Consider the following 27,432-nt stretch of genomic DNA (forward strand, 5'->3'; position numbering starts at 1 on the left):
CCATGATTCCTGGTACTGTGTGATTTTCCTGTATGTTGTAAACCTGGCTCTATGATATTAATGAGGAACGATGGGTGGCAGTTGTGTTAGTAAGGCAGGACCTGATCTACAAGACTGGATTGTGTCCTGAGGCAATCTCTTGAGAGATAAAAGACAGAAGTGAGCAGTGAGACAGGGGGACCTCATACCATCAAGAAAGCAGTGCCAGGAGCAGAGCGCATCCTTTGGACTGGGGTTTCTGTGCCAAGAAGCTCTTAGTCCAGGGGAACACCAAAGAGAAGGCTGACAGAGAGGAAAAGCCTTCCCCTGGAGCTGACACCCTGAAATTGGACTTTTAGCCTACTTTGACTATGAGGAAATAAACTCCTCTTCGTTAAAACCATCCACTTGTGGTATTTCTGTTATGGCAGCACTAGATGACTAAGACACTATCCTTATTTGCATATGACATAATCCTACCCATTGAAAATTCCAGAGATTCCACAAGAAAGTTACTGGAAGGAAGGATTCAGCAACATGGCAAAATACAAGATCAACACACAAAAATCATTTGGGTTCCTCTACACTAACAAGGAGGACTCGGTAAAGGAAATCAATACCAATTACAATAGCCCCTAAAAAGATACCATACCTAGTAATAAACCTAACCAGGGACGTAAAAGACTTATACAAGGAAAACTATAAAACACTACTGCAAGAAACTAAAAGAGATCTACATAAATGAAAAACATTCTAAGTTTATGGATTGGAAAAATTAACCTTGTGAAAATGTCAATACTACCAAAAGTGATCTATAGATATAATGCAAATCCTGATCCAAATCCCAACATCATTCTTTAATGAAATGGAAAAACTAATCTCCAACCTTATATGGAAAGGAGGCCCCGAATAGCTAAAGCAATTTTGAAGAAGAATAAAGTAGGAAGCCTCTCACTTTCTGATCTCAAAACTTACTATATAGTCATGGTAACCAAAACAGCCTGGTACTGGTTCAAGGACAGACACATAGAACAATGGAATAGAATTGAGAACCCAGAAGTAAATCCATCCATCTATGGGCAGTTGATCTTTGACAAAGGGTCAAAATCCACTCAATGAGGGTAGAAACAGTCTCTTTAACAAATGGTGCTGGGAAAACTGGATATCCACATACTGAAAAATGAATCAGGATCCATACCTCACACCACACACAAAAACTAGCTCAAAATGAATCAAAAACCTAAATGTCAAAGCTGAAACTATAAAATTCCCGGAAGAAAACACAGGGTCAAAACTAAGGGACCTAATTTTTGGCATAAATAGTCTATCAAACAGAAATAAAAATGCAAGAATGGTAGAAGATAAATTAGATAACTGGGACCTCCTAAAAGTTAGGTCATGGACTTATGCTGATCAAAAGACTTTACCAAGGGAGTAAAAAGAGAATCTACAGAATGGGAAAAAGTCCTTGAAAATGACATATTTGATATGGGTCTAATCTCTAAAATATATAGAAAAATTCAACAACTAAGCAACAAAAAAGACAAACAATCCAATCAAAAAATGGGCAAAGGACATGAACAGACACTTCACCAAAGAAGACATTCAGGTGGCTAACAAATACATGAAAAGATGCTAGTGATCATTAGCCATTAGAGAGATGCAAATCAAAACTACAATGAGATACCATCTCACTCCTGCAAAAATGGCAACGATCAAAAAAATAGAGAACAACAAATGCTGACGAGGTTGTGGGGGGATTGGGCCTTTTATATATTGCTGGTGGGTGTGTCAAATGGTACAACTATTAAAAACAGTATGATGCTTCCTCAAAAAGCTAGTAATAGAAATATCTTACGATCCAGCAATCCTACTCCTAGGTATATATCCTAGAAGTATAAGAGCAGGGACACATATAGACATATGCACACCTATGTTCATTGCAGCATTATTCACAATATCAAAAAGATTGAAACAACCATGAACAAATGAATGGATAAACAAATTGTCATACATACATACAATGGAATATACACAACTATAAAGAATAATGAGGAATCTGCAAAACATCTTATTACGTGGAAGAATCTGGAGGAAAAATATAGTATGGTCTCACTTTTTAAAAAAATCAAGAATAGGTATACACAAAGAAAGCAACATTCTTTGATGGTTTTCAGGGATGGAGATGGGGAATCACTTTCTAGATAGTAGACTTGTTATTTTTGGTAATGGGAAAGGCAATATCCAATAAGGGTGAAGTTTACACAACTTGTCCAAGATAAATGAAGACACTAAGAAGTATGCAAGAATAAGAGACAATTTCAGTAAATACAATTTTGCAACAACAATAACAACCAAAAAATATGTATGTGGTTACACAGGTAGACTTATGTTATGGATTGAATTGTGTCCCCCAAAAATATCTGTCAACTTGGCTAGGTCATGATTCCCAGTACTATATGATTGTCTACCATTTTGTAATCTGATGTGATTTCCCTATGTGTTGTATATTCTATCACTTTGATGTAATAAGACAGATTAGTGACAGTTATATTGATGAAGTCTACAAGATTATATAGTGTCTTAAGCCAATCTCTTTTGAGACAGAAAAGAGAGAAGTAAGCAAAAGACATATGGACCTCATACCACCAAGAAAGCAGTGCTGGAAGTGGAGTGCATCCTTTGGACCTGAAGTTCCGGCGCTGAGATGCTCCCAGACCAAGGTAAAACTGATGACAAGGACCTTCCTCCAGAGCCGACAGAGAGAAAGCCTTCCCCTGGAGCTGGCACCCTGAATTCAGACTTCTAGCCTACTAGGCTGTGAGAGAATAAACTTCTCTTTGCTAAAGACATCCACTTGTGGTATTTCTGTTATAGCAGCACTAGATGACCGAGACAACATGTATGCACATAGGAAGACACATGTGAGTATACAGGTGTGCATGTACAGGTCCATCTGTAGGCATATTGATATACATGTTTATGTGCACTGCATATGTATTCCCGTTTATAATAAACCACGTAGGGGGCACAGTTATGGATACTTCCTAGACATAACCAAACACTTCGTGGGATTGGTTTACTGAATTTGTAGGCTTGGGAACATAGTCTCATGGGACAATTTGGTCAATTGGCACAACATAGTTGATAAAGATAATGTTCTACATCCTAGTTTGGTGAGTGGTAGCATCTGTGATCTTAAAAGCTTGCGAGTGACCATCTAAGATACAACTGTTGGTCTCTACTCATCTGGAGCAAAAGAAAATGAAGGAAACCAAAGACTCAAAGAAGAAACTAGTCCACAGGACTAATTGCCCACATGAACCACAGCTTCATCTAGCCTGAGACCAGAACAATTAAATGGTGCCCCCCTACAACTACCGACTATTCTGACCAGGGACACAATAGAAGGTCCCAGTAAGAATGGGAGACAAATGTAGAACAAAACTCAAATTCCTAAAAAAGGCAAGGCTTACCGGACCAATGGAGACTAGAAGGAATCCCCGGGACTATTGCCCTCAGATACTCTTTGAATTAGTAACTGAAACCACTCCCGGTGATCACCTTTCATCCAAATAATAGATCGGCTTACAGAACAAACAATATCACCTGTGAATACTGTGCTCCCTTAAATAATCAACTATATGAGATCAAAAGGTCAACATTTACTCTAAAGCAGAGAGGGGAAACTAAGGAGGGGCAGCGAAGCTAGATTAATGAAAATCGAACAAAAAGAATGGAAATAATGAGAATTTTGACACATTGTGAAAAATGTAACCAATGTCATGGAACAAGTTGTGTAAAAATTGTTAAATGAGAACCTAATTTGCTGTGTAAACTTTCACCTAAAACACAATGAAATATTTTAAAAAATAATAATGTAGAAATCTTGCCTAGGAACCATACTGCATAAAAAATTATTAAGGTGTTAAAATGACTATATTCTTGGAATGGCTGAACTTTGACTTACATATCATGTTTTGGCAGTTTTATGAATAAAAAGAATTATAGTAAGAAAAAAAAAAGTTGCCAGATATTCTTTGGTAATGTTAACAGAGGCATCTAGACCTTTGGCAGATGACTGAGGATTTGCTGAAAGTGAAATTACACAAACCTGATTGAACTGAGGACTCCTTCCAGAGAACAAAGCAGCTTTTGAAATCAATGTGATTGTAGGACTGAAATGTAGAGTCCCTTTACTGGACTCTACAGCTAAAAGGCTAAGTTGATTGATTGAATTATCTTCTTGAACATCTAGCAGTCATACAGGTCTGCAGTTCCTAGGCTTTATTTCTCTTCATGCTGTTAAAAGCGTGTTTAGTATGGGGAGAATGACTAGACAAATATGGGAAAATCTAGTGTAGTAATGGAGCCCTGGTGGTGTAGTGATTGGATGCTAACCAAAAGGTCGGCAGTTCGAATCCACCAGATGCTCCTTGGAAACCCTATGGGGCAGTTCTACTCTGTCCTACAGGGTCGCTAGAAGTCAGAACCCACGGTTTTGTTTTGTTTTGTTTTTTTAGCGTAGTAATAGCATCTGATCTGAATACAGACAGGTAATGATTAATGACCCAGTCAGCAATGGAAGTCATGTGATCTAGCTGTTGAAGGCAAAGAGCACAGGCACCACCAATGACACCTTCTTTAAGCTTAGTCTCACTTGAATATTACATTGTTAGTACTGTCTCCACCATATTAGAAGATGAGTGGTAAAAAGAAGGGATATAAAAAAAAGGTAGTGTCTGGTCCAGAATTTTCTCTCCTTAGTCTCAGAGAGGGGAGGAGGAAAATATCGCCACCCAGTGATGATGCCACAGAGGGCAAAGAATAATTGTATAAGTTAGACTCATTTAATTGAAACTTTCTTCTTATCAAAGGCCATTAGCAATTGAAAGGACAAATATGGCCCACATTCCCAGGAATAATATTACTAGGTTATCAGTTGATTTATCACTGCCCAGATAAAGACCTTAAAAATAGGCTGGAGATTAGAATCCTGTGCTGACTGAAGAGGCCTGTTGTACGTAAACATGATAAAGGTGTCAAATGCCATAATTGTATTTAAACAGATAGAGATGTCAGTGGCCATAATTGATGAAATAAGCATGAGAATGTGATGAAGGAATGAAAAACTGGTTCAAGTATTATCCTCGTACTGAACTCCATAAGAAGCTGGCCAAACAAGTGAAAAAGGAATGTGTCTCCTGGAAATCCTTGAATTATTTCCATTTTGAAAAAAGGAGAGTTCTTCCAAATATTATACCTACTTGAATAGATCCACTAGAATGATGACAGTGTCTTCAGCCACTGGCCGGTCACCCTTGAGGGAGTTGATGATGTCTGGCCTACCACACATGACAATCACTGGAGGAGAGAGGGCAAAACAAAGAAAAATGCACAATGTTCTGCACACAAACAGGGAGCAAGTCAGCTGCCTGAATTTGGATCCAAGCATGTCCACACTACATTTTTTTAAAAAAGATTAAAACCTACTCCTCAAATCTCCTTTTTTCTTTCATTTGCAGTCATAGAGTCGGAATACAACTTTGTGGGACTTTAAAAGAATCATCTCGTCCATCTCCTTAATTTCATAAGGAGGCTGAAGCCTAGACGCCAAAGGTTCAAAGTACTAGCAGATGACAGAGCTAGCTCTGATATTCAAGTTTATTACTCCTGGCTCACTGCTTATTCCATTACACTAGGCTCGAGTGTTTATAATAAGTGTTTTCACAGATCATTGAAGTGCATCTTACTATTTGTAAAAGTGGCTCAAAAGGAGATGGTGAAAGTTAATGTAAGAAGAGATCATTAAATCATTCTAAGAAGTTTTCCTTGGGCTTTGTCAGGAGCTTCTGAATTCAGAACTCAGTCTTTGTGATTTCAGTGTCAGAGTCCAATCTGACTGTATAAGCTCTATCACTAATTGCAGCCAGCCATCTCCCCAGTGCATGGCTTTACAGGTAAGAGGAGTTGGGTGACACTTCATTGGATCTTTTTATGTGACATGCTGTCCAGCTGGCTTACAAACTCTTTAGGGACATGAAGAATTTTATACTTTTGTGTTTTTTTTCATACCTTGGTTAATGTTTTGTAAATGGTAGGTTCTTAATATAACAAATGCTTGGTAATAACAATAGATGATGATTTGAGTGATATGAGGAAATCCTGCCAAGCAAGCATCTTCCCTGCTAGGAAATTCCCACAATTGATTTCCTTTGTTCATGAATTCTTCTTGTTTGTGAGGAGATTTCTGTGGGAAGTGCAAAATAACATCTAATATCTTAGTGAGGATGATTTTATCCCATTGGCCTTTCACCCTTGGCCTCTAACTGGGAGATCATTGGGCAAGTGACTTAGGGAGAGATTAAAGGAAAGTGAGAGGGCAGTAAGACAATCTTCGCTTACCTTGTAATTTTGTCTGAGGATAGCTACAAATATGTATATCCTATTAATCACCAGGGGGAGCAGAGCTCAGAATGTGTAAGAATTAGTCACAAATCGAATAATATGTTGGATTGAGGTGAACATAAAAGGCAGCTTACTGATGGTGGGTCATGGTATCATTTAGTTTTAATAAAGCTGACTTTTACCATCATCATTACTTCATTGCTCAATACTACTTTTCTATTTTCTCTTAGAGGATAAAGTTTTAATCAACGAAAGAAACAGCATAATGGAGCTGCATGCAACTACAGATCTCCCAAAAGATACAAAATTATGGAAGTAATGATGAGAGCTCTGAGGTGATAGATTTGTCAAAATGACTCATAAAAATGTGGTAGTCATGAGGAAGAAGTCGACAAAGAAAATTATCCTCAAGTCTTGTGTTGTTTAAGTTTGTGTGCCAACTTAGCTGGTCCAAGATTCTCTGTGGTTTGGCAGTTGTATGATGTTTTGATCACTTCCATGTTGAGATTTGATACAATGTGATCACCCCATGACGGGATCTGCTGTGGGTAACAGGAGTTTCCTTGGGCGTATGGCCTGCATCGAATATAAGTGGACATTCTGACAAGGCTCTTGGGCTTTTACTCACTCTGGATCCTGCAGCTGGCTCCTGTTCATCTGCCTCTAGTTCTTGGGACTTGAGCTAGCAGCTTACCTGTGGTCTTGGCTGCCGATCTCAAGATTCGTCAATCTTCGCAGCCTGTGAGCAACAGCCCTGCTCTCTGACCTGCTGATCTTGGATTTGCCAGCCCCTGCGGCTACATAAATCAGGAGAAGCCTCCAGTCTGACCCACGGACTTTGGATGTTCCAGTCTCTACAACTGTGTGAGCCATTTCCTTGATGTAAATTTCTCTCTATATATATTTATATGCTTTACTGGTTTTGCTTCTCTAGGGAACCCGGCCTAAGACATGTCTTCTTACCATTGCTTTTCCTGTTTGGGTCCATTAAGATATCCTGAAACTGATCTTCTCTTCTTAACACATTCTTGAAGACAAGTTTCTCATGAAAATAGGAGACTCCAGCCTCTAGTGCATTGAGGTACCTGAAACAGGGAAAACAGAAACTCTAAGAAATGAGCATAGTTTCTTTCCATCCTTCCATGCCCTTCACTCATTGTTTGCAGATCTCTCCTGGGACTTGTTCATCTAAAATTCATTTTCACTATTAACACAGTGGAGCTCTGGTGACAAAGTGGTTAAGAGCTCAGACTGCTAATCAAAAGTTCAGCAGTTCGAGTCCACCAGCCACTCCTTGGAAACCCTATGGGGCAGTTCTACTCTGTCTCTATGAGTTGGAATCGACTCGATGGCACACAACAACAATTAACACAATAGACAGTACACACAATAGACAATTAACACTATATACAAATAGTAATTTGGTGGATACCTTATTATGGCTTCCTGCTATTTGCAGGAGGAAGGTTCTACTCTGTTCTTTAAACAGTCCCATTATCACAGGAAAATTGAAATATTTGAATCTATATTAAAAAAATTCAGAACTGATAGGACTAATATCTCCTTTGTGTGAAATGGACTTTTGTGTGTTCTAAGTTCATTCCAAAGTCTCCAGGTGAGACCTTAGGACTGATTCTTGTAGTTCCCTAGATATTAATTCCAAATGATACCCCATCTCAGCCTTCTGCATACTTAGGTGGAGGTAGACTCCAGAACTAAGCAGTATCCCGGAGGTACAGATGGTAATCCAACAAAAAGATTTCCTCTGCCACCTTTGCTAGAGCTGAGTGAATGTGGCAATGGTGCACATTGATTCTGTTTTCTCCCCTGTCCCCTTCTTGCTTCTTTGAACAGCTGTGAGAGAAATTATTTCTAACTAATTGCAGGTATAGGCAACACACGCATTCTCTGGTATCATATCATGCACAGTAATGTGAAAATATTAACTTCTGGTTTTAATTTTCCTTATCTGCAAAATGGGGATTGTACTACTTGTTCTGTTTCCTTCAGAGGGTTTACTGTGGGAAGGCAATAAAACTTATGTTAAAGTATTTTGAAAACTAGAAAAAGTGTTGTAAGTGTAACATATGCTGTTATCATACTTACGAGATTATGCTTCCTGTGGCCTAGCTGCTTTTATTTACGTGTGGAAAAGTGGGTTTGTGTCTATTCTCATGGCTGTCAACAGAAGGAAGGTTCATCTGATAATAACCAGGAACCTTCCATGAGTCTATGACTTCTCTCTATGTGAAATGCCAGCACAGTATTAATACTCCTGCTTACCAGAAACAGTCTTCAGACTCTGTAGTGTTCTTGAAAACATAAGCAGTGTTCCAGGAAACAGTTTTGAATGGCAAATTATTGGCCTTCCAAAAGTCAACCAAAAAGTACATCAACTTCCTAGCCGGAGACATCAGCCTGGTTAAGGTTTCTTTGTAGTCACATGACAATCCAAAACTTCCTGCTGAAATCATCGGATAGTTCAATTCTGTGTCAAGGCTATGTCAAGAGGTGAGAAAGAAACCAATACCAAAATTAACTTCAGTGGCACAAATAAAATCTGTCTTTAACCTGTTTCAACATGTGTGTATAAATGGTAAAAATGCATAGGGCCATTAAAGCATATTTCTCACTTATATAGGTGTCTTCCCACACAGAAAAATTCAAAACAACATTGATCAAGCATATGCTATGTCCCAAGCACACTTTAGGCATTTTCATGAATACTGTGGCTTGGTTACTTTGATTTATACTAAAACTGCCTGTCATTTGGGTTGTCATGCTATCTAGGCTGGGACATACAGGTTTTGAGGTATAGACCTAAGAAAACAGAAGGTGGACCAGTCTAGCTACTATAATTATTATAAAGGCAGAAGATGCCTTCTATACGTTTTCCTCCATGTATTGCCTTATTTCTGGTTCTTCCATGAGCTACCTTTGAGACAGACATCAGTTGAGGCTTTAAGACCACTGCTTCCCTTGCTCAGCACATGGACCTTCTTGTAGTTCCTTAAACACATCAAATTTGATTCTAGATCTTGACAAACGCCAGTATTGATGTTCCCTGTGTCTTTGCCTGCTGACTCTTGCTCATCCATCAGATCCTAGATTAAATATCTCTTTATCTATCAGGTAAACCTTCCCTGATACCTAAGATCAGGTAACTATTTGGGTATCCATTTAATACCTGTCTACTCCACTAGACTGTAAGCTCCATGAATGCAGGGACCATGTTGGGCTTGTGCACTTCAGTATCTCCAGTGCTTTATACACTGCCTGGCTCATATGTAGGTACTCAGCACGTATTTGATAAATGAAGGAAAACAACATTCCTTCTATCTTCAGTGCCCCCTTGAAAGGTTTTACTGAGTGTCCTGCTATATTTCAAACTCAACATGTTCACATTCAAACTTATCTTTTATTTTTAAAAGCTTTTCCTTATCCTGATTTTTCCACTGCTTTTAGTGTTTTGGGATTACAAAGCCTTCTTTGACAAAAGGTGATCTTTTATTTGGGGGAAGATTGAATGGGTGAAATGAGAAGGATTTTGACTGGGGATGATGTGATCTGGCAGAAAAAAATGATGAGAATTATACTGAGTGAAATGAATGGAAGGGATGAGGATGGGTTGCCTTCCCAAAGCCAGAGATTATTTTCATCCTAGAACATATTGAAAGCTTTTTCTAGGATGATAAGGGCAAAGTGCAAAGTACTTTAATATGTTATTTATATAATCCTCAAAATAACCCTATGAAGTAGGTACCCTGTCTGTTTCCCCACTTTTTTAGACCAGGAGGTAGAACAGTCCTGCTAGCACCTTCCTGTGCTGCACTAGCCTTTGTGTTTCCCTACCCTCGACTCATATCTATTGTTGTTGTTGGTCGCCTTCGAGTCAACTCCAACGTATGGTGACCCCATGTGTGTCCAGGTAGAACTGGGCTCCACAGGGTTCTTGGTGGCTGATTTTTCAGAAGCAGATCGCTGGGCCTTTCTTCTAGGGTGCCTCTGGGTGGACTCGAACCACCAACCTTTCAGTTAGTAGGTAAGCATGTAAACTATTGCACCATCTGGGGACTTTGTTCTTCTACTTAACTCCTCGAGTTATCCAAGTTCACTGTCTTCCCTATTTCCTGCCGAGACTCTAATTTTGTACACTATGCTGCCTCTGAAGTTCCGATGTTAGTGACTGAACATGAACTACTGTTATTTACCCCACACTGAGCAAAGATAGAGTTATATGGCTGAAAGAACAGTAGTTATAGAGACATGGCAAGATACTAGGACCTCAGCACTCTGATTTTGTTACCTTGACTAGACTGATGTTTCATAAATTATTTAAGTAGCCATGTCATTTCTTAACTTCAATTCACAGCAGTATTAAAACAACAACAACAATAAAACTACTTACTACATCTGGAAGGTGGAATATGTGCACGAGGGCCCCATGAGGACACAGCCCATCTGTTTGTCTTTCTGTGGGAGAAGAAACAGTTAATCAATGGGACAGGGACAAAGTGACAAGGGGAAGGTGCTCAGAAGGTTATAAGTTGGGGGTCCCAAAATGTTAGAATCCAGAGCAGACAGAAGCAAGATATGGTGTCTTGAAATAGGCAACCGGCTAAGGAATGAGGAGGTGTGAGACAGGAGATGCTGTGGGTGGAGGGAAACAGGGCTCCACTGAAGATGACTGATTGAGGTGAGCTGGGGTTCTTTATCAAATGGAGAACATACAGCGGGTGGAAGAGCGATTGGCAGACTTTAACAGTAGTAGCATCTGTAGGTCAGATTGTGGGGAGACTAGATTTGGAGGTGCTTTCAAGAGAGAGGGCAAGATTAGGAATTAGAGAGAGCTCCAAAGCAGAGCTAAAGTGAAGAAAATGCAATGCAATAGATTGGGTGATTATTGATCTTGTTTTTTACTATTTCACACAGGGAAGCCCAACTAGACCATCCCATCCCTGGTTTTGGAGAACAAGTTATACTTCCCTTTGTAGAGGTAGAGAGAGAAGCACATGCTCCTAGAATCTTAAAGTGGAGTTTATTAAACTACCCTTGCCTACTCCTACCCTCCCAAGATTGAGAATCACTGCTGTAATTGGCTACTTTTCCTAACAAGAATGCCCCCCATCTGGTTGGTGTAATGTGATTGATGATAGTTTTAGAGCCGTGGCTTTACTCCCAATGCTCTGCTTCTTTACGAGCCTTTTCTTAGGTTTCTGTAGTTTAAAAAAAAAAAAAAAAAGTTGTCATCAAGTTGATTCCAACTCATGGTGACCCCACGTGTGTCAGAGTAGAACTGTTTCCCATAGGGATTTCAATGGCTGATTTTTTGGAAGTAGATCACGAGGCTTTTTTTTGTAGATGTCTCTGGGTGGATTTGAACTGCCAACTTTCAGTTAGCAGCTGAGAGCTTAACCATTTGCACCACCCATGGATTTCTTCCATAGTAAAGGGGGCGCCTTACATACCTCCTTGTCTCTAGAGAGCTTATAACACTGTTTAGCTCCACAAATCTCTGCTTAGAGTTGGAGATTGGGATGAGGAACTAGGCAAGAATATTTCTCTTCTGGCTCCACTGGTCCTACCCCATCTGGAGCAAGAGAGAATGAAGAAAACCAAAGATACAAGAGAAAGATTAGTCCAAAGGTCTAATGCACCACAAGTACCACAGCCTCCACCAGACTGAGTTCAGCACAACTAGATGGCGCCCGGCTATCACCACCGACTGCTCTGATAGGGATCACAATAGAGGGTCCCGGACATAGTGGGAGAAAAATGCAGAACAAAATTCTAACTCAAAAAAAGACCAGACTCACTGGTCTGACAGAGACTGGAGAAACCCAAAAAGTACGTCCCCTGGAAATGCTTTTAACTCAGTACTGAATTCAGTCCTGAGATTCACACTTCAGCCAAAGATTATGCAGGCCCATGAAACAAATAATAATATATGTAGCTCAACCATGTATATGAGACTAAATGGACACACCAGCCCAGGGGCAAGGACAAGAAGGCAGGAGGGAACAGGAAAGCTGGTAATGGGGAACCCAAGGTCGAGAAGGGGTGAGAGTTGACACATTGTGGGATTGCCAACCAGTGTCACAAAACAATACGTGTATTAATTGTTTAATGAGAAACTAATTTTCTCTGTAAACCTTCATCTAAAGCACAATAAAAAGAAAGAAAGAAAACAGAAGAATATTTCTCTTCCCAAAATGTAGAACAAAATTCTAACTCATAAAAAAGACCAGAATCAAAACTACAATGAGATGTCATCTCACCCCAACGAGGCTAGCATTAATCCAAAAAACACAAAATAATAAATGCCAGAGAGGTTGTGGAGAGACTGGAACACTTATACATTGTTGGTGGGAATGTAAAGTGGTACAACCACTTTGGAAATCGATTTGGTGCTTCCTTAAAAAGCTAGAAATAGAAGTACCATACAATCCAGCTATCTTGCTCCTTGCAATATATCCTAGAGAAATAGAAGCCATCACACAAATAGATACATGCACACCCATGTTCATTGCAGCACTGTCCACAATAGCAAAAAGATGGAAACAACCTAGGTGCCCAACGATGGATGAAAGGATAAACAAATTATGGTACATCCACACAATGGAATACTATGCAATGATAAAGAACAACAATGAAGCCGTGAAACATCTTATAACATGGACGAACCTGGAAAGCATTATGCTGAGTGAATTTAGTCAGTCACAGAAGGACAAATATTGTATAAGACCACGATTATAAGAACTCAAGAAAAGGTTTATATACAGAAGAAAACATTCTTTGATGGTTATGAGGGTGGGGAGGGAGGGTGAGGGTTAGTCACTAACTAGACAGTAGGCAAGAATTATCTTAGGTGAAGGGAAGGACAGCACACACTACAGGGGAAATCAGCACAACTGGACTAAACCAAAGCTAAGAAGTTTCCTGAATACAATGAAACACTTTGAGGGACAGAGTAGCAGGGGTAGGGGTCTGGGGACCATGCTTTCAGGAGACATCTAGGTCAATTGGCATAACAAAGCTTATTAAGAAAATGTTCTGCATCCTACTTTGGTGAGTGGCGTCTGAGGTCTTAAAAGCTTGCAAGCAGCCATCTAAGATGCATCAATTGGTCCCAACCACCTGGAGTAAAGGAGAATGAAGAACACCAAAGACACAAGGAAGGTATTGGCCCAAGAGACAGAAGGGGCCACATAAACCAGAGACTGCATCAGCCTGAGACCAGAAGAACTAGATGGTGCCCAGCTACCACCAATGCCTGCCCTGACAGGGAACACAACAGAGAGTCCCTGATGGAGCCGGAGAAATGCGGGGTGCAGAACTCAAATTCTAGTAAGAAGACAAGACTTAATGGTCTGACTGAGACTGGAGGAACCCCCGAAAGCACGGCCCCCAGATTCTCCATCAGCCCAGAATTAAAACAATTTCTGAGGCCAACTCTTCAAACAGGGATTGGACTGGACTGTGGGACATAAAATGATACTCATGAAGAGTGTGCTTCTTAGCTCAAGTAGATACATGAGACTAAATGGGCAGCTTCTGTCCAGAGGTGAGATGAAAAGGCAGAGAGGGTTAGGAGCCGGTTGAATGGGCATGGGAAATCAGAGGTGGAAAAGAGGAGTGTGCTGTCACAGGATAAGGAGAGCAATTAGGGTCACATAACAATGTATGTATAAATTTTTGCAGAAGAGACTAACCTGAAATGTAAACTTTCACTTAAACTACAACAATAAACAGAAAACAAAAATAAAAAACAGTTACCATATAACATAGAGAAATAAAAGTTAAAAAATAAAACTAGAAGAGACATATTTGGGTTTTTTCATTAGACAACACAGTAAATAATTTATTAAACTTTATAGATTTGAATATAATTGCACATAAAGTATATTTTTCTTCCAAAAATACTAAGAACCAATTATAACACAAACACAGGTTGAGATTAGAGAATCTGACATTAGAGAATGATCTTTCTTTTAATTTCACAGGTAAGAGGCAGTTTGAGAGAGAGGAAAGGTGGTAAGAGTCATTCATTAAGGGAAAATAACGATCTCCTGAAAAATTCTGGGTTATTTGAACATCCAGGTCAATTTTGACACATTAAAAAGCATCTGATTTCTCATTAGATTCTTTCAGATAAGACTTGAGATCACCTCATGAGGGAAAAAATAATGTATAGGAGGAGTTTATTTATTTTCATGTAGAAAGATATTGAGGACAAATTACCTACCAAAGATGAAAATAAATACTTAGACGGTCTGTGGATGGGCCCCTTTGATATTCCTATGATCGCTAACTTTTTGCATTTACACTGTTAAAAAAATGTGACTTAGCCACATCACTTACATGGAAATTGCTTACAAGAAAATGCACAGAGTTGTATATATTTATCCAATCCCTAACAAGACAATGAAAGTAGTAGTTATTGGACAAGCCCATCTATAGTTACAATCCTCTTACTTTAGTCAATGAGAATTTTTTGGAGTATCCATAAATCCCCTAACATTTGACTGAAATCAAGTTGTTGCCTTTGATTCCGAAGACTAAAAAATGTATCTTTCAATTTCCATGTTAAATGATAAAATATTTGAAAGATCAGAGAAATAGTTTTTTTGTTTGTTTGTTTTTAAGGCTGTGTATATTAGGTTATAATATGTAAATTCTTCTCTGTATCAATAAAACATATGGAATTATAAAAAAAAGAAAAGAAAGACCAGACTTACTGGCCTGACAGAAACTGGAGAAATTCTGAGAGCATGGCCCTGGACATGCTTTTATCTCAGTAATGATGTCACTCCTGAGGTTCACCCTTCAGCCGAAGATTAAACAGGCCCATAAAACAAAACCAGATGAAAGGGGCATACCAGCCCGGGGGCAAGGACTAGAAGGCAGGAGGGGACAGGAAAGCTGGTAATAGAGAACTCAAGGTCGAGAAGGGAGAGCATTGACATGTAACCAATGTCACAAAACAATATGTGTAGTAATTGTTTAATGAGAAGCTAGTGTGTTCTGTAAATCTTCATCTAAAGTACAATAATAATAATAAAAAGAACTATTGCAACTGAAAAATTAAAAAAAAACAAAACAAGATAGACAGGCCTATAAAACAAACATAACACACGTGAGGAACATGCTTCTTAGTTCAGTCAAGTCTACGAGACCAACTAAGAAACACCTACCCAAAAGCGAAGACAAGAAGGCAGAAAGGGACAGAAAAACTGGATGAATGGACACGGGGAGTCTGGGGTGTACATGGAAAGAAGGAGAGTGCTGACACAATGTGGGGACCGCAGCCAATATCCCAAAAAAGTATGTGTACAAATTTTTGAATGAGAAACTAATTTGTGCTGTAAACTTTCACCTAAAGGACAATAAAGTTAAAAAAAGAAGAAGAAACCAAAAAAAAAGGAGAATATTTCTCTTCCCATTTCCACCTTGTGACATTATAGTTACAACTTTACAGTTAGGTTTCAGACTCAGCACTTGAGCAATGAATTAATCCATGATCAGATATATGGTGGTGACTTGAAACAGAGATGCCTGGGGTAGGGCCTTGAAATATGTTTTTTAACACGGCACCTCAGGTATCTCTTAAAGCACACAAGGGCAGCCTTTATATATATAAATGTTTTAAAAACAATTGAAACAAAATAATTGCCCTCCATAACATTGAAAGAGTACAAGTAGTGCATAGCTAAGGTTCTTCCCACTTTCATGGATTCTGAGAGGACCCTTGTCACTTGGAAAATATTAGCAGGATGGAACCCTCAAATCATTCAGCTGCATGACTGAGATAAGGTGAGAGATGCCTAATGGAAATAAGCTCACATTTCATACCAGGACCGTCCTCTGTGTTGAGAGGTGATGAGCTGTTTACAAAGGCAAATACTTACTGAAATTTTCCTGAGTAGGTCCAGGCCTTCACAGGTGCTACTCCGGCAGTCGCTTGACTTATAAATCCAAGTATCCGCATAGATGAAGCTAGCATTCACAGTCACATTTATACCTGTTACCCAGAAGTAAGAGAAAATAGAAGACTATTGTTATTTTTCAGTTGTTTATACCAACCATGAGATTTATCTCTTGTCAATCTGTCCTGGGAAAAAATAATATCCATTTTCAGGTCTAGGAATAGAATTCTGAATTCTTGTATTACTCCCAGTCACTTCTCTCTCTTCCCTACGACCTCTTTTTCTCTCTCTTTATTGAGCTATAATTTACCCACCATAAAATTCACCCACTTTAAGTCTACAATTAAATGGTATTTAGTAAATATATGGAGTTGAGCAACCATCACCACAATCCAGTTTTAAAACATTTCCATTATGCTTACTGAACTTTTGATCTTCTTTTTACAACACCAAACTCTGCAAGTTTCCTCCATGGGAGTATTAGGAAAGCAAAGACACGGAAATTATGATATCCTGTTCTTTCATGTTCCCAAGGTGCTTGTTCTGTTTATTGCCAGTGTGTGCAAGGCCACAGTCTTCCTTGGTATCTGATCTTCATTCATTCATCCATCCAACAAATATTTAAGTTCCTGTTATATGCCAGGCTCTTTTCTTGGTGCTCATGACACAGCATTGAACAATATAAGTTTCTGCTTTCATGGAGCTTACATTTTATTTGGGGGATCACACAAAAAGATAGAGGAGGTATTTCAGACAGTGTGGTCATGGAAGTCTTAGGAGGAGCTGGGACCTGAGTGAAGTGACAGAGTGAGCCATGCAGATGTCAGATCCCAGTCAGAGGGAACAGCAAGGACACAAATCCTGGGAAGTATTGCTCTTGACAAGTTTCAGGAACAGTAAGGGGACCAGTGTGGTTAGGGCAAAGCGAGTGGGGTAATATGGGCAGGAGATAAGGCTCGAGAGGGACCACATTATGTATGACCATGGAGGCCTTAAAAGGACTTTGGAGTTATTCTGAGATGGAATGTCTTTGTAGGGTTTCAAGCAAAGAAATGATATTTTCTGACCATCATTTTTAAAGGGCAACTCTGAGTGTAGAGGACAAGAATAGAGGCAGAGAGACTAGTTTGGAGGCTAAGTAGTTAGGAAGCTAATTAATAAGCCAGGTTAGCTTGGACTAGGTTAGTGGCAGCAAAAATTGGAGGTCGGGGGGAACGGTTGGATTTTGGAGGCAAGGCCAATAAGAAATTGCTGACAGACATGATGTGAATTATGAGAAAAGAGGACTCAAGAATAACTCCAAGATTTTTGGCGTGAGCAAGTGGGTAAAGGAAGCTGTTATTGACCAAGCTGGGAAAGAATTTGGGAAGAGTGGTTTTGCAAGAGTGGTGGTAGTGACGCAGGGGAATCAAGAGTGAATGAACATGTCAAGTGTGAGATGCCATTAGACTTCCAAGTAGAACTGACAAGCAGTTGGGTATTACTAGTCCAAAAATAGTTATCAATGAAGTCACATTTGTTGATAAAAAGCTGTCACATCTGTGACTTAGATTTATAGTTTTACCACAAAAAAGATGTCTTAGTAAAAGTTTTCTAGAAAACACAGCCTAAGAGAAAAGCTTGAATAGATCTGCCTTGGAAGAAGTACAGCCAGAATGCTCCTTAGAAGCAAGGATGGCAAGACTTCATCTCACATATATTGGACATGTTATTAGGAGGGACCAGTTCCAGGAGAAGGACATCATACTTGGTAAGGTAGAAGGTCAGTGAAAAAGGGGAAGACCCTCAATGAGATGGACTGACACACTGGCTGCAACTACGGGCTCAAGCATAATGACTGTGAGGATGGTTAAGGACCAGGCAGTGTTTCATTCTGCTGTACGTAGGGTCACTATGAGTTGGAACCAACTTGACGCCATCTAACAACAACAACAAGAGAAAAGCTTTCTTGGGGAACTCATCCTGGAGCCCCACATCTAGTAAATAATGGAATCTGAAATTGAACCCATGATGTTCTTATCTAAAATCTACCCACAGTTTAATATCTCAGATCCAAACTCATGTACGAGGGAATGGCCTTTTACCAGCTAAATGATCTACTGAACTGTTAAAAAAAAAAAAAAAATTACAATGGATTAGACTACTTGTTCTCAATGCATCCTGCTCTATCGCTAATTTTAGCCCCTTTCTCTCCTGGTGCATTCAGGATAAAGAGCATGTAGTATACGGGAAGAGCATGTGGGATATCCCCATGAGGGTATGAGAGACACTGGCAACACTTTTAGGAATATGATTAACAGTCTGACTATCATCTATTTTTCATGAAAAAGTACTGCAAATTTTTCTGTTTCTTTTCCCAGTAGACAGGGAAAGAAAATACGTAATGTTGGGAAACTTCAGAAAATCCCCTCTTTGTCTTGAAAATATTCTCTCTTACTCTCTAATAATGAGTTAAAAAAAAAAAAAAATAAGACTGCCGGCCAACATGGTGCTATAGACAGAAGCACTACACCATCCCTCCACAGCAAAGACCCAAAAAACTAAGTCAAACAGAGACAGACATCAATCCTGAAACCCTATGCATCAAATGAAGAGACAAAGAACTCAGCCAAGCACTGAACGGAATAAGAAACTGACAGAGAACAGAGAGCAGGGAGAGATACGTGCAGAGGTCCCCTATCAGCTAATGCAGCATGGATTCACCATCTTGGACTCCTGTGGGAGATTGGTGGACAGGGAGTACAGGAAAGCAGCTTCACGGAGCTCCCAGCAGGACACAGGACAACCGGTAACCAGTGATATATGCTTTCCCACTCCCCACCCTTTTTCACCCCCACTCGGCCTCCTCTGCTTCCTGTGGCCACAGTCTCTTGGCCAGGAGGCACAAGCTTCAGCCCTTTGCCACTTGGATTCCACCCACCCACAATGACCGGCTCTTTGAGTGCCATTTGTTTGTTGCTGGTGTTACTTTTTTTTTTATTGTACTTTAGGTAAAAGTTTACAGAACAAATAGTTTCTCATTAAATAGTCAGTACACATATTGTTTTATGACATTGGTTAACAACCCCACGACATGTCAATGCTCTCCCTTCTGGACCTTTTTTTTTTTTTTGGTGAAAATATACATAGCCAAAGATAAACCATTTCAAAAATTTTTACATGCACAGTTCAGCGACATCAATTACATTCTTCCAGTTGTGCTGCTATTCTCACTTTAGGTGAAGGTTTACAGAACAAAATAGTTTCTCACTAAACAGTTAGTACGCATGTTGCCCTATGACAATGGTTAACAACCCCACTGCATGTCAACACTGTCCTTACTCAACCTTGGGTCCCTATCACCAGCTTTCCTGTCCCCTTCTGCCTTCTAGTCTTTGTCCCTGGACTGCTGTGCCTCATTAGTCTCATTTTGTTTTATGGGGCTGTCCAATCCCCAGCTGAATGGTGAACCTCAGGAGTGACTTCACCACTGAGGTAAAAGGGTGTCTGGGGGCCATACTCTCGGGGTTTCTCCAGTCTCTTTCAGGCCAGTAAATCTGGTCTTTTTTGTGTGTGTTAGAATTTTGTTCTACATCCTTCTCCAGCTCTGTCCAGAACCGTCTGTTGTGATGCCAGTCAGAACAGTCAGTGGTGGTAGCCGGGCACCATCTGGCTGTACTGGACTCAGTCTGGTGGAGGCCTTGCTGGTGTTACTTTTTTCTGCTTCTTTTGGTTTCCTCCATAACTCTCACCACCTCACCCTCCTTTCATTCAAGTACCTGGCTCTGTGTGTCATCTTTGCTTCTTCCTGAAAGGCTGTGAAATGCTGCTCTACTGTAGAACTGCTTCCTGGCCCACTCTGCCATGCTAGTGGATTCCTGGGGTTTTTTTGTTTGTTTGTTTGTTTGTTTGTTTTGCTTTGTTCTGCTTTGATTTGTTTCTTTGTTTGCTTTCTTTTTCTTTTCTCAGCTTGGGAGCCCTTCTAGGCAGGCTGTACTGTGCAGCTTGGGAGCTACTTCCTCAGTTTGTGTAGCCATGAAGTGGGATCCATGGGGGCATACCTTTTTTCTTTGCCTTGTTTTTTGTTTTGTCTTTGTTTTCTCTTCTCTCTTTTTCCCTTTTTGTGTCTCTTCATTTCTCAGAAAAATAACTATTGAATTTCCCAAAGACAGCAGACAATATCAAAACATATTAAAAAAAAAAAAAAAAAAGGACGAGATGGTTCCAGTAAGCATCCAAAATAAAACACCAGATGACAACCCAGGAGAAGAAAAGGCACTAGAACTACTTGATAGGGAAATCAAATCTCTAATATTCAGAGCTATGCAAGAGTTGAAGCAAAAAGCAGACAAAAATGAGGAAAAAATAGACAAATTCATGGAAAAGGCAGACAAATTCATGGAAAATACAGACAAAAAAAATGGAAGAATTCAGGAAAATAATACAAGAACAAGACGCCAAAATAAATTCACATCTAGAAACCATAAAAAAAATTAGAAATCCAAAAGATAAACAACAAGATTTCAGAAATAGATAGTGTCATAGAAGGGCTGAGGAGCAGGTTTGAAATGATGGAAGACAGCATCAGCGAAATTGAAGACAAACACTTGGATACAATTCTGAGGAAAAATCAGAAAAAAGAACAAAGAAAAATGAAGAAATCCTGAGAATTATGTGGGATACAATCAAGAGCAAAATTTGTGAGTGAACGGAGTTCCAGAACGGAGAAGAAAACAGAAAACACAGAGAGGATCATTGAAGAACTGCTGACAGAAAACTTCCCCAATATCACGAAAGATGAAAATCTGACCATCCAAGAAGCTCAACAAACTACATATAGACCCCAAAAGAAAATACCAAGGCCTATCATAGTCACACTCACTAAAACCAAAGACAAAGAAAGAATCCTGAGAGCAGGTCAAGCAAAATGAAAAGTCATGAACAGAGGAGAAAGAATAAGACTAAACTCTGATTACTTGGCAGAAACCATGCAGCAAGAAAGAAACATATGACATATATAAAACCTTGAAAGAAAAAAATTGCCTGCCAAGAATAATATATCCTGAAAAACTCTTATTCATATATGATGGCGAAATTAGGTCATTCCCAGATAAACATAAAATAAGCAACTATGTAAAAACCAGACCAAACTTACAAGAATTATTAAAGAGAGTCCTTCGATCTGAGAACAAATAACATCAGACCGCAGGCTGAATCTAGGATGCAGGATCATACCAGCCAGATATGAACCTAGGAAATGAACTCTCAAGGACTATCCAAAACCAAAAGAATTACAATAGGGAACCAGAGGGGTTAATCTGTAAATGACAACAACATCAGAACAATAAAAGAGGGAATAAATGGTGTAGGTATAGAATCTTCTAATGGAGAGGAAAGCAAGGAATACCAAGTAATAATAGACTTGTTCAAACCTAGGAAAATAAGGGTAAATTTCAAGGTAACCACAAAGAAAGTTAACAAAAGTACTCATCAAAATAAACAAGAAAAACAAAGTCTCAGTAAAATAAAAATCTACAAAAACAAAAGAAATTAAAAAAAAAAACCCACAAACAAAAGGAACTCAGCACAGGAGAGTAAGAGGAACAAACAAAATGAGACACCACAAAAAAAAGTACTACAAAATGACAACAATAAACTCACACCTATCAATAATTATACTGAATGTAAATGGCCTAAATACACCCATAAAGAGACAGAGAGTGACAGAATGGATTAAAAAACATGATCCATCAATATGCTGTCTACAAAAGACACACCTTAGAAACAAAGACAGAAATTTATTAAAAATCAAAAGATGGAAAAAAAATATCAGGCAAACAGCTACCAAAAAACAGCAGGAGTGGCAATACTAATCTCAGATAAAATAGACTTTAAAATGAAGTTCACCATAAAAGACAAAGAGGACACTATATAGTTATTAAAGGGATGATCCAGCATAATAAACATCTATGCACCCAATGACAGGGCTCGAAAATACATAAAAGAAACTCTAACAGCACTGATAAGAGAAACTGACAGTTCCACAATAATAGTAGGAGACTTCAACATACCACTCTCGGTAAAGGACAGAATGTCTAGAAAGAAACTCAACAAAGATACAGAAGATCTAAAGGGCACAATCAGCCAACTTGACCTCATAGACATATATAGAACACCCCACCCGACAGCTTCAGAGTGCACATTCTTTTCCAATGCACACGAAACATTCTCCAGAATAGACCACATCTTAGGCCACAGAGCAACCCTCAACAAAATCCAAAACAATGAGATAATACAAAGTATCTTCTCTGACCACAATGCCATCAAGGTAGAAATTTACCACAGGAAGAGCAAGGAAAGAAAATCAATTACATGGAAACTGACTAACACCCTGCTTACAAATCACTGGGTAATAGAAGAAATCAGAGATGGAATCAAGAAATTCAAGAATCAAATAAGAATGAAAACACATCATACCAGAAGCTTTGGGACACAGCAAAGGCAATCCTCAGAGGACAATTTATAGCAATAGATGCACACATCAAAAAAGAAGAAAGAGACAAAATGAAAACATTAACTGCACAACTAGAACAAATAAAAAGAGAATAGCGAGAAAAAAATCTACAGCCACCAGAAGAAAGGAAATAATAAAGATCAGAATAGAAATAAATGAAATAAGAATAGAAAAGCAATAGAAAGAATCAACAAAACCAAAAGTTGGTCTTTGAAAGGATCAACAAAATAGACAAACCACTGGCCAAACTTACAAAAGAAAAACAAATAAGAAAGGAAATGAGGGACTTTACAACAGACCCAACTGAAATAAAAAGGATCATAACAGAGTATTATGAAAAACTATACTCCAACAAATTTGAAAACCTAGAGGAAATGGACAAATTTCTAGAAACACACCACCTACCCAAACCAATAAAATGAAGTTGAAAATCTGAACAGACCCATAACAAGAGAAGAGATTGAAAAAGTAATTAAAAAAACTCCCAACAAAAAAAAGCCCTGGCCCAGACATCTTCACTGGAGAATTCTACCAAACATTCAGAGAACAGTTTATAGCAGTACTACTCAAACTGTTTCAGAACATAGAAAAAGAAGGGATACTTCCGAATTCATTCTATGAAGCCAGCATAACCCTGATACCAAAACCAGGCAAAAATGCCACAAAAAAGAAAATTACAGATCAATATTTCTCATGAATATAGATGCAAAAATTCTCAACAAAATTCTAGGCAATAGAATTCAGCATCATATCAAAAAAATAATACACCACAACCAAGTAGGATTCATACCAGGTATGCAAGGATGGCTCAACATTAGAAAATCAATCAACATAATCCACTACATAAATAAAAGGAAAGAAAAGAATCACATGATCATCTCAATTGATGCAGAAAAGGCATTCGACAAAGTCCAACACCCATTCCTGATAAAAACTCTCAATAAAATAGGTATAGAAGGGACATTTCTCACCATAATAAAGGGCATCTATGCAAAATCAACAGCCAACATCATTCTTAATGGACAGAGGTTGAAAATATTCCCCTTGAGAACAGGAACAAGACAAGGATGCCCTTTATCACCACTCCTATTTAACACAGTGCTGGAAGCCCTAGCTAGAGAAATAAGGCAATAAAAAGAAATAAAAGACATCCAAATTGGTAAGGAAGAAGTAAACTGTCTCTATTTGCGGATGATATGATACTATACATAGAAAACCTAAAAGACTCCACGAGAAAACTACTGGAACTAATAGAAAAATTCAGCAGAGTAGCAGGATACAAGATAAACATGACAAAAATCAGTTGGATTCCTATACACCAATAAAGAGTGAAAAGGAAATCAGGAAAACAATACCATTTATAATAGCCCCTAAAAAAAAATAAAATACTTACGAATAAATATAACCAGGGATGTAAGAGACCTATACAAAGAAAACTACAAAACACTACCACAAAAAACCAAAAGAGATCTACATAAGTGGAAAAACATACCATCCTCATGGATAGGTAGACTCAACATTGTGACAATGACAATTCTACCCAAAGGAATTTACTATTACAGTGCATTCCCAATCAAAATACCAACAACATTCCTTAAAGAGATGGAAAAACTAATCATTAACTTTATATGGAAAGGGAAGAAGCCTTGGATAAGTAAAGCACTACTGAAGAAGAATAAAGTAGGAGGACTTGCGCTAACTGACCTCAGAACCTACCATACAGCTACGGTAGTGAAAACAGCCTGGTAGTGGTACAACAATAGACACATTGAACAATGGAACAGAATTGAGAACTCAGACATAAATCCATCCACCTATGGTCACCTGATCTTTGACAAGAGCCCAAAGTCCATCAAATGAGGAAAAGACAGTCTTGTTAACAAATGGTGCTGATAAAACTGGATATCCATCTGGAAAAAAATGAAACAGGACCCATACCTCACACCATATACAAAAACTAATCCAAAATGGATCAAAGACCTAAATATAAAGCCAAAAACTATGAAGTTCATAGAAGAAAAAATAGGTTCAGTACTAGAGGCCCTAATACATGGCATTAACAGGATACAAACCATAACCAACAACACACCAACTCTAGAAGATAAGCTATATAACTGAGATCTTCTAAAAATTAAACACTTATGCTCATCAAAAGACTTCACAAAAAGATAAAAAGAGAACCTACAGACTGGGAAAAAAATTTTGGCCATTGCAAGTCAAAGGTCTAATCTCTAAAATCTACAAGAAAATCCAACACCTCTACAACAAAAAGATAAATAGTCCAATTAAAAAATGGGCAAAGAAAATGAACAGACACTTCACCAAAGAAGACATTCAAGCGGCCAACAGACACATGAGGAAATGCTCGCAATCACTAGCCATTAGAGAAATTCAAATCAAAACCACAATGAGATGAGATACCATCTCACCCCTGCATTACCGGCACGAATCAAAAAAACTGGAAATAACAAACGCTGGAGAGGCTGCGGGTAGATCGGAACTCCTATGCACTGCTGGTGGGAATGCAAAATGATACAACCATTTTGGAAAAAGATATGACACTTCCTTAGAAAGCTAGAAATAGAAATACCATATGATCCAGCAATCCCACTCCTAGGAATATATCCTAGAGAAATAAGAGCCGTCACACAAATAGACATAAGCACACCCATGTTCATTTCAGCATTGTCCACAATAGCAAAAAGATGGAAACAACCTAGATGCCCATCAACAGATGAATGGATAAACAAACTATGATACATACACACAATGGAGTATTATGCAATGATACAGAACAATGATGAATCTGTGAAGCATCTCACAACATGGATGAAACTGGAATACATTATACAGAGTGAAATAAGTCATTCACAAAGGACATATACTGTATGGACCACTACTCTAAAAACTCATGAAAAGGTTTACACACAAAAAGAAACAATCTTTGATGGTCACGAGGGATGGGAGGGGTGAAGGGAAATACTAAATAGACAATAGATAAGTGGTAACTTTGGTGAAGGTTAAGACAGTACACAATACTGGGGAAGCCAGCACAGCTTGTACAAGGAAAGGTCATGGAAACTCCAAAGACACATCCAAACTCCCTGAGGGACTGAATTGCTGGGTGGAGGGCTGTGGGAACCATGGTCTTGGGGAACATCTAGCTCAATTGGCATAACACGTTTTATAAAGAAAGTGTTCTACATTCTAACTTAGTGAGTAGCATCTGGAGTCTTAAAAGACTGTGAGAGGTCATCTAAGATACTCCACTAGTTTCACCCCTTCAGGAGCAAAGGAGAATGAAGAAAACAAGATACAAGGGAAATATTAGTCCAAAGGACTAATGGACCACAACTACCACGGCCTCCACCGGACTGAGTCCAGTACTACTAGATGGTGCCTGGCTACCACCACTGACTGCTCCGACAGGGATCACAAAAGAGGGTCCCGGACAGAGCTGGAGAAAAATGTAGAACAAAATTCTAACTCACAAAAAAAGACCAGACTTATTGGCCTGACAGAGTCTGGAGAAATCCTGAGAGTATGGCCCCCGGACACCTTTTTAGCTCAGTATTGAAGTCACTCTCGAGGTTCACTGTTCAGCCAAAGATTAGACAGCCCCATAAAACAAAACAAGACTAATGGGGCACAACAGCCCATGGACAAGGACGAGAAGTCAGGAGGGGACAGGAAAGCTGGTGATAGGGAACCGAAGGTTGAGAAGGGAGAGTGCTGACATGCTGTGGCGTTGTTAACTAATGTCATAAGACAATATGTGTACTAACTATTTAATGAGAAACTACTTGTTCTGTAAACCTTCGTCTAAAGTACAATTACGAAAAAAAAAGTATGTTCCTCAGTGTGCTAAATGAGATAAGAGAGTTTTTACTGAATTTCACTCTGGCTCACAAATTTCTTTTTGTCGAAAGCAATATAAGGGTTCAAACCATCTTTCTCTTTGAAATTGTTGCTTGGTCTCAGGGTGTGTGGTCCTTTTGCCAGAACATCATTCCTAATGTCAGGCATTTCCTCAGAGAGGTGTCTACCAACAAGGGAGAATTGTGTCACTGTTTTGGTTAATTCAAGAATTCTCTGATACTTTGTTCAGTAAGATCTTCAAACAGGAGATGTCACTATTTTGTTTGGTGCTCTTGTGTGCCATCAAGTTGATTCCGACTCATAGTGACCCTGTAGGACAGGGTAGAACTGCCCGATAGAGTTTCCTAAGCTGAAATCTTTGTGGGAGCAGATCTCCAGGTCTATTCTCCTGGTGAGTTTGAACTGCCAGCGTTTTGGTTAGCAGCCAAGTGCTTAACCATTGCACAACCAATAAGGAATTTAGTTCGGTAGGACTGGCCAAAGAGGAGAAATCAACATAATTCGACTAGTTAGAGAAGACTTAATGGAAAAGAGGAGGTCAATGATGGGTCTAGTAACAGCTTACACTTAATTGAGTGTAACCATGTGCCAGTCACTGTACTAAGCCTTTTATACCCCTTACCTAATTTAATTTTTGCAACTGTAGCGAGAATATAGGGTAATCGAAGCTGGGAGAACAGTATGAGTGAGGCAGAGGTAGACCTGGAGGAGAGGAAGAGTGCCTGTGGGGTATAGTAGAAAACAGGG

The 27,432-nt window shown here is 39.0% G+C and overlaps 1 protein-coding gene across 1 annotated transcript in view; it reads right to left on the minus strand.

The window, feature by feature from the left end:
• The window catches only part of GUCY2C (guanylate cyclase 2C), a 102,605-nt gene that overhangs the window by 69,699 nt on the left and 5,474 nt on the right, over positions 1 to 27,432 (minus strand). The window contains exons 2-6 of the mRNA XM_004387335.2: positions 16,296 to 16,408; positions 10,796 to 10,860; positions 8,671 to 8,886; positions 7,351 to 7,472; positions 5,247 to 5,343 (exon numbers count right to left, since the gene is read on the minus strand). Of these exons, the coding sequence (XP_004387392.1) occupies positions 5,247 to 5,343; positions 7,351 to 7,472; positions 8,671 to 8,886; positions 10,796 to 10,860; positions 16,296 to 16,408 (613 nt within the window). The remainder of the gene's footprint in view (positions 1 to 5,246; positions 5,344 to 7,350; positions 7,473 to 8,670; positions 8,887 to 10,795; positions 10,861 to 16,295; positions 16,409 to 27,432) is intronic.

This window comes from Trichechus manatus, unplaced genomic scaffold (genome assembly GCF_000243295.1).
Source record: "Trichechus manatus latirostris isolate Lorelei unplaced genomic scaffold, TriManLat1.0 scaffold00184, whole genome shotgun sequence".
NCBI lineage: Eukaryota > Metazoa > Chordata > Mammalia > Sirenia > Trichechidae > Trichechus > Trichechus manatus.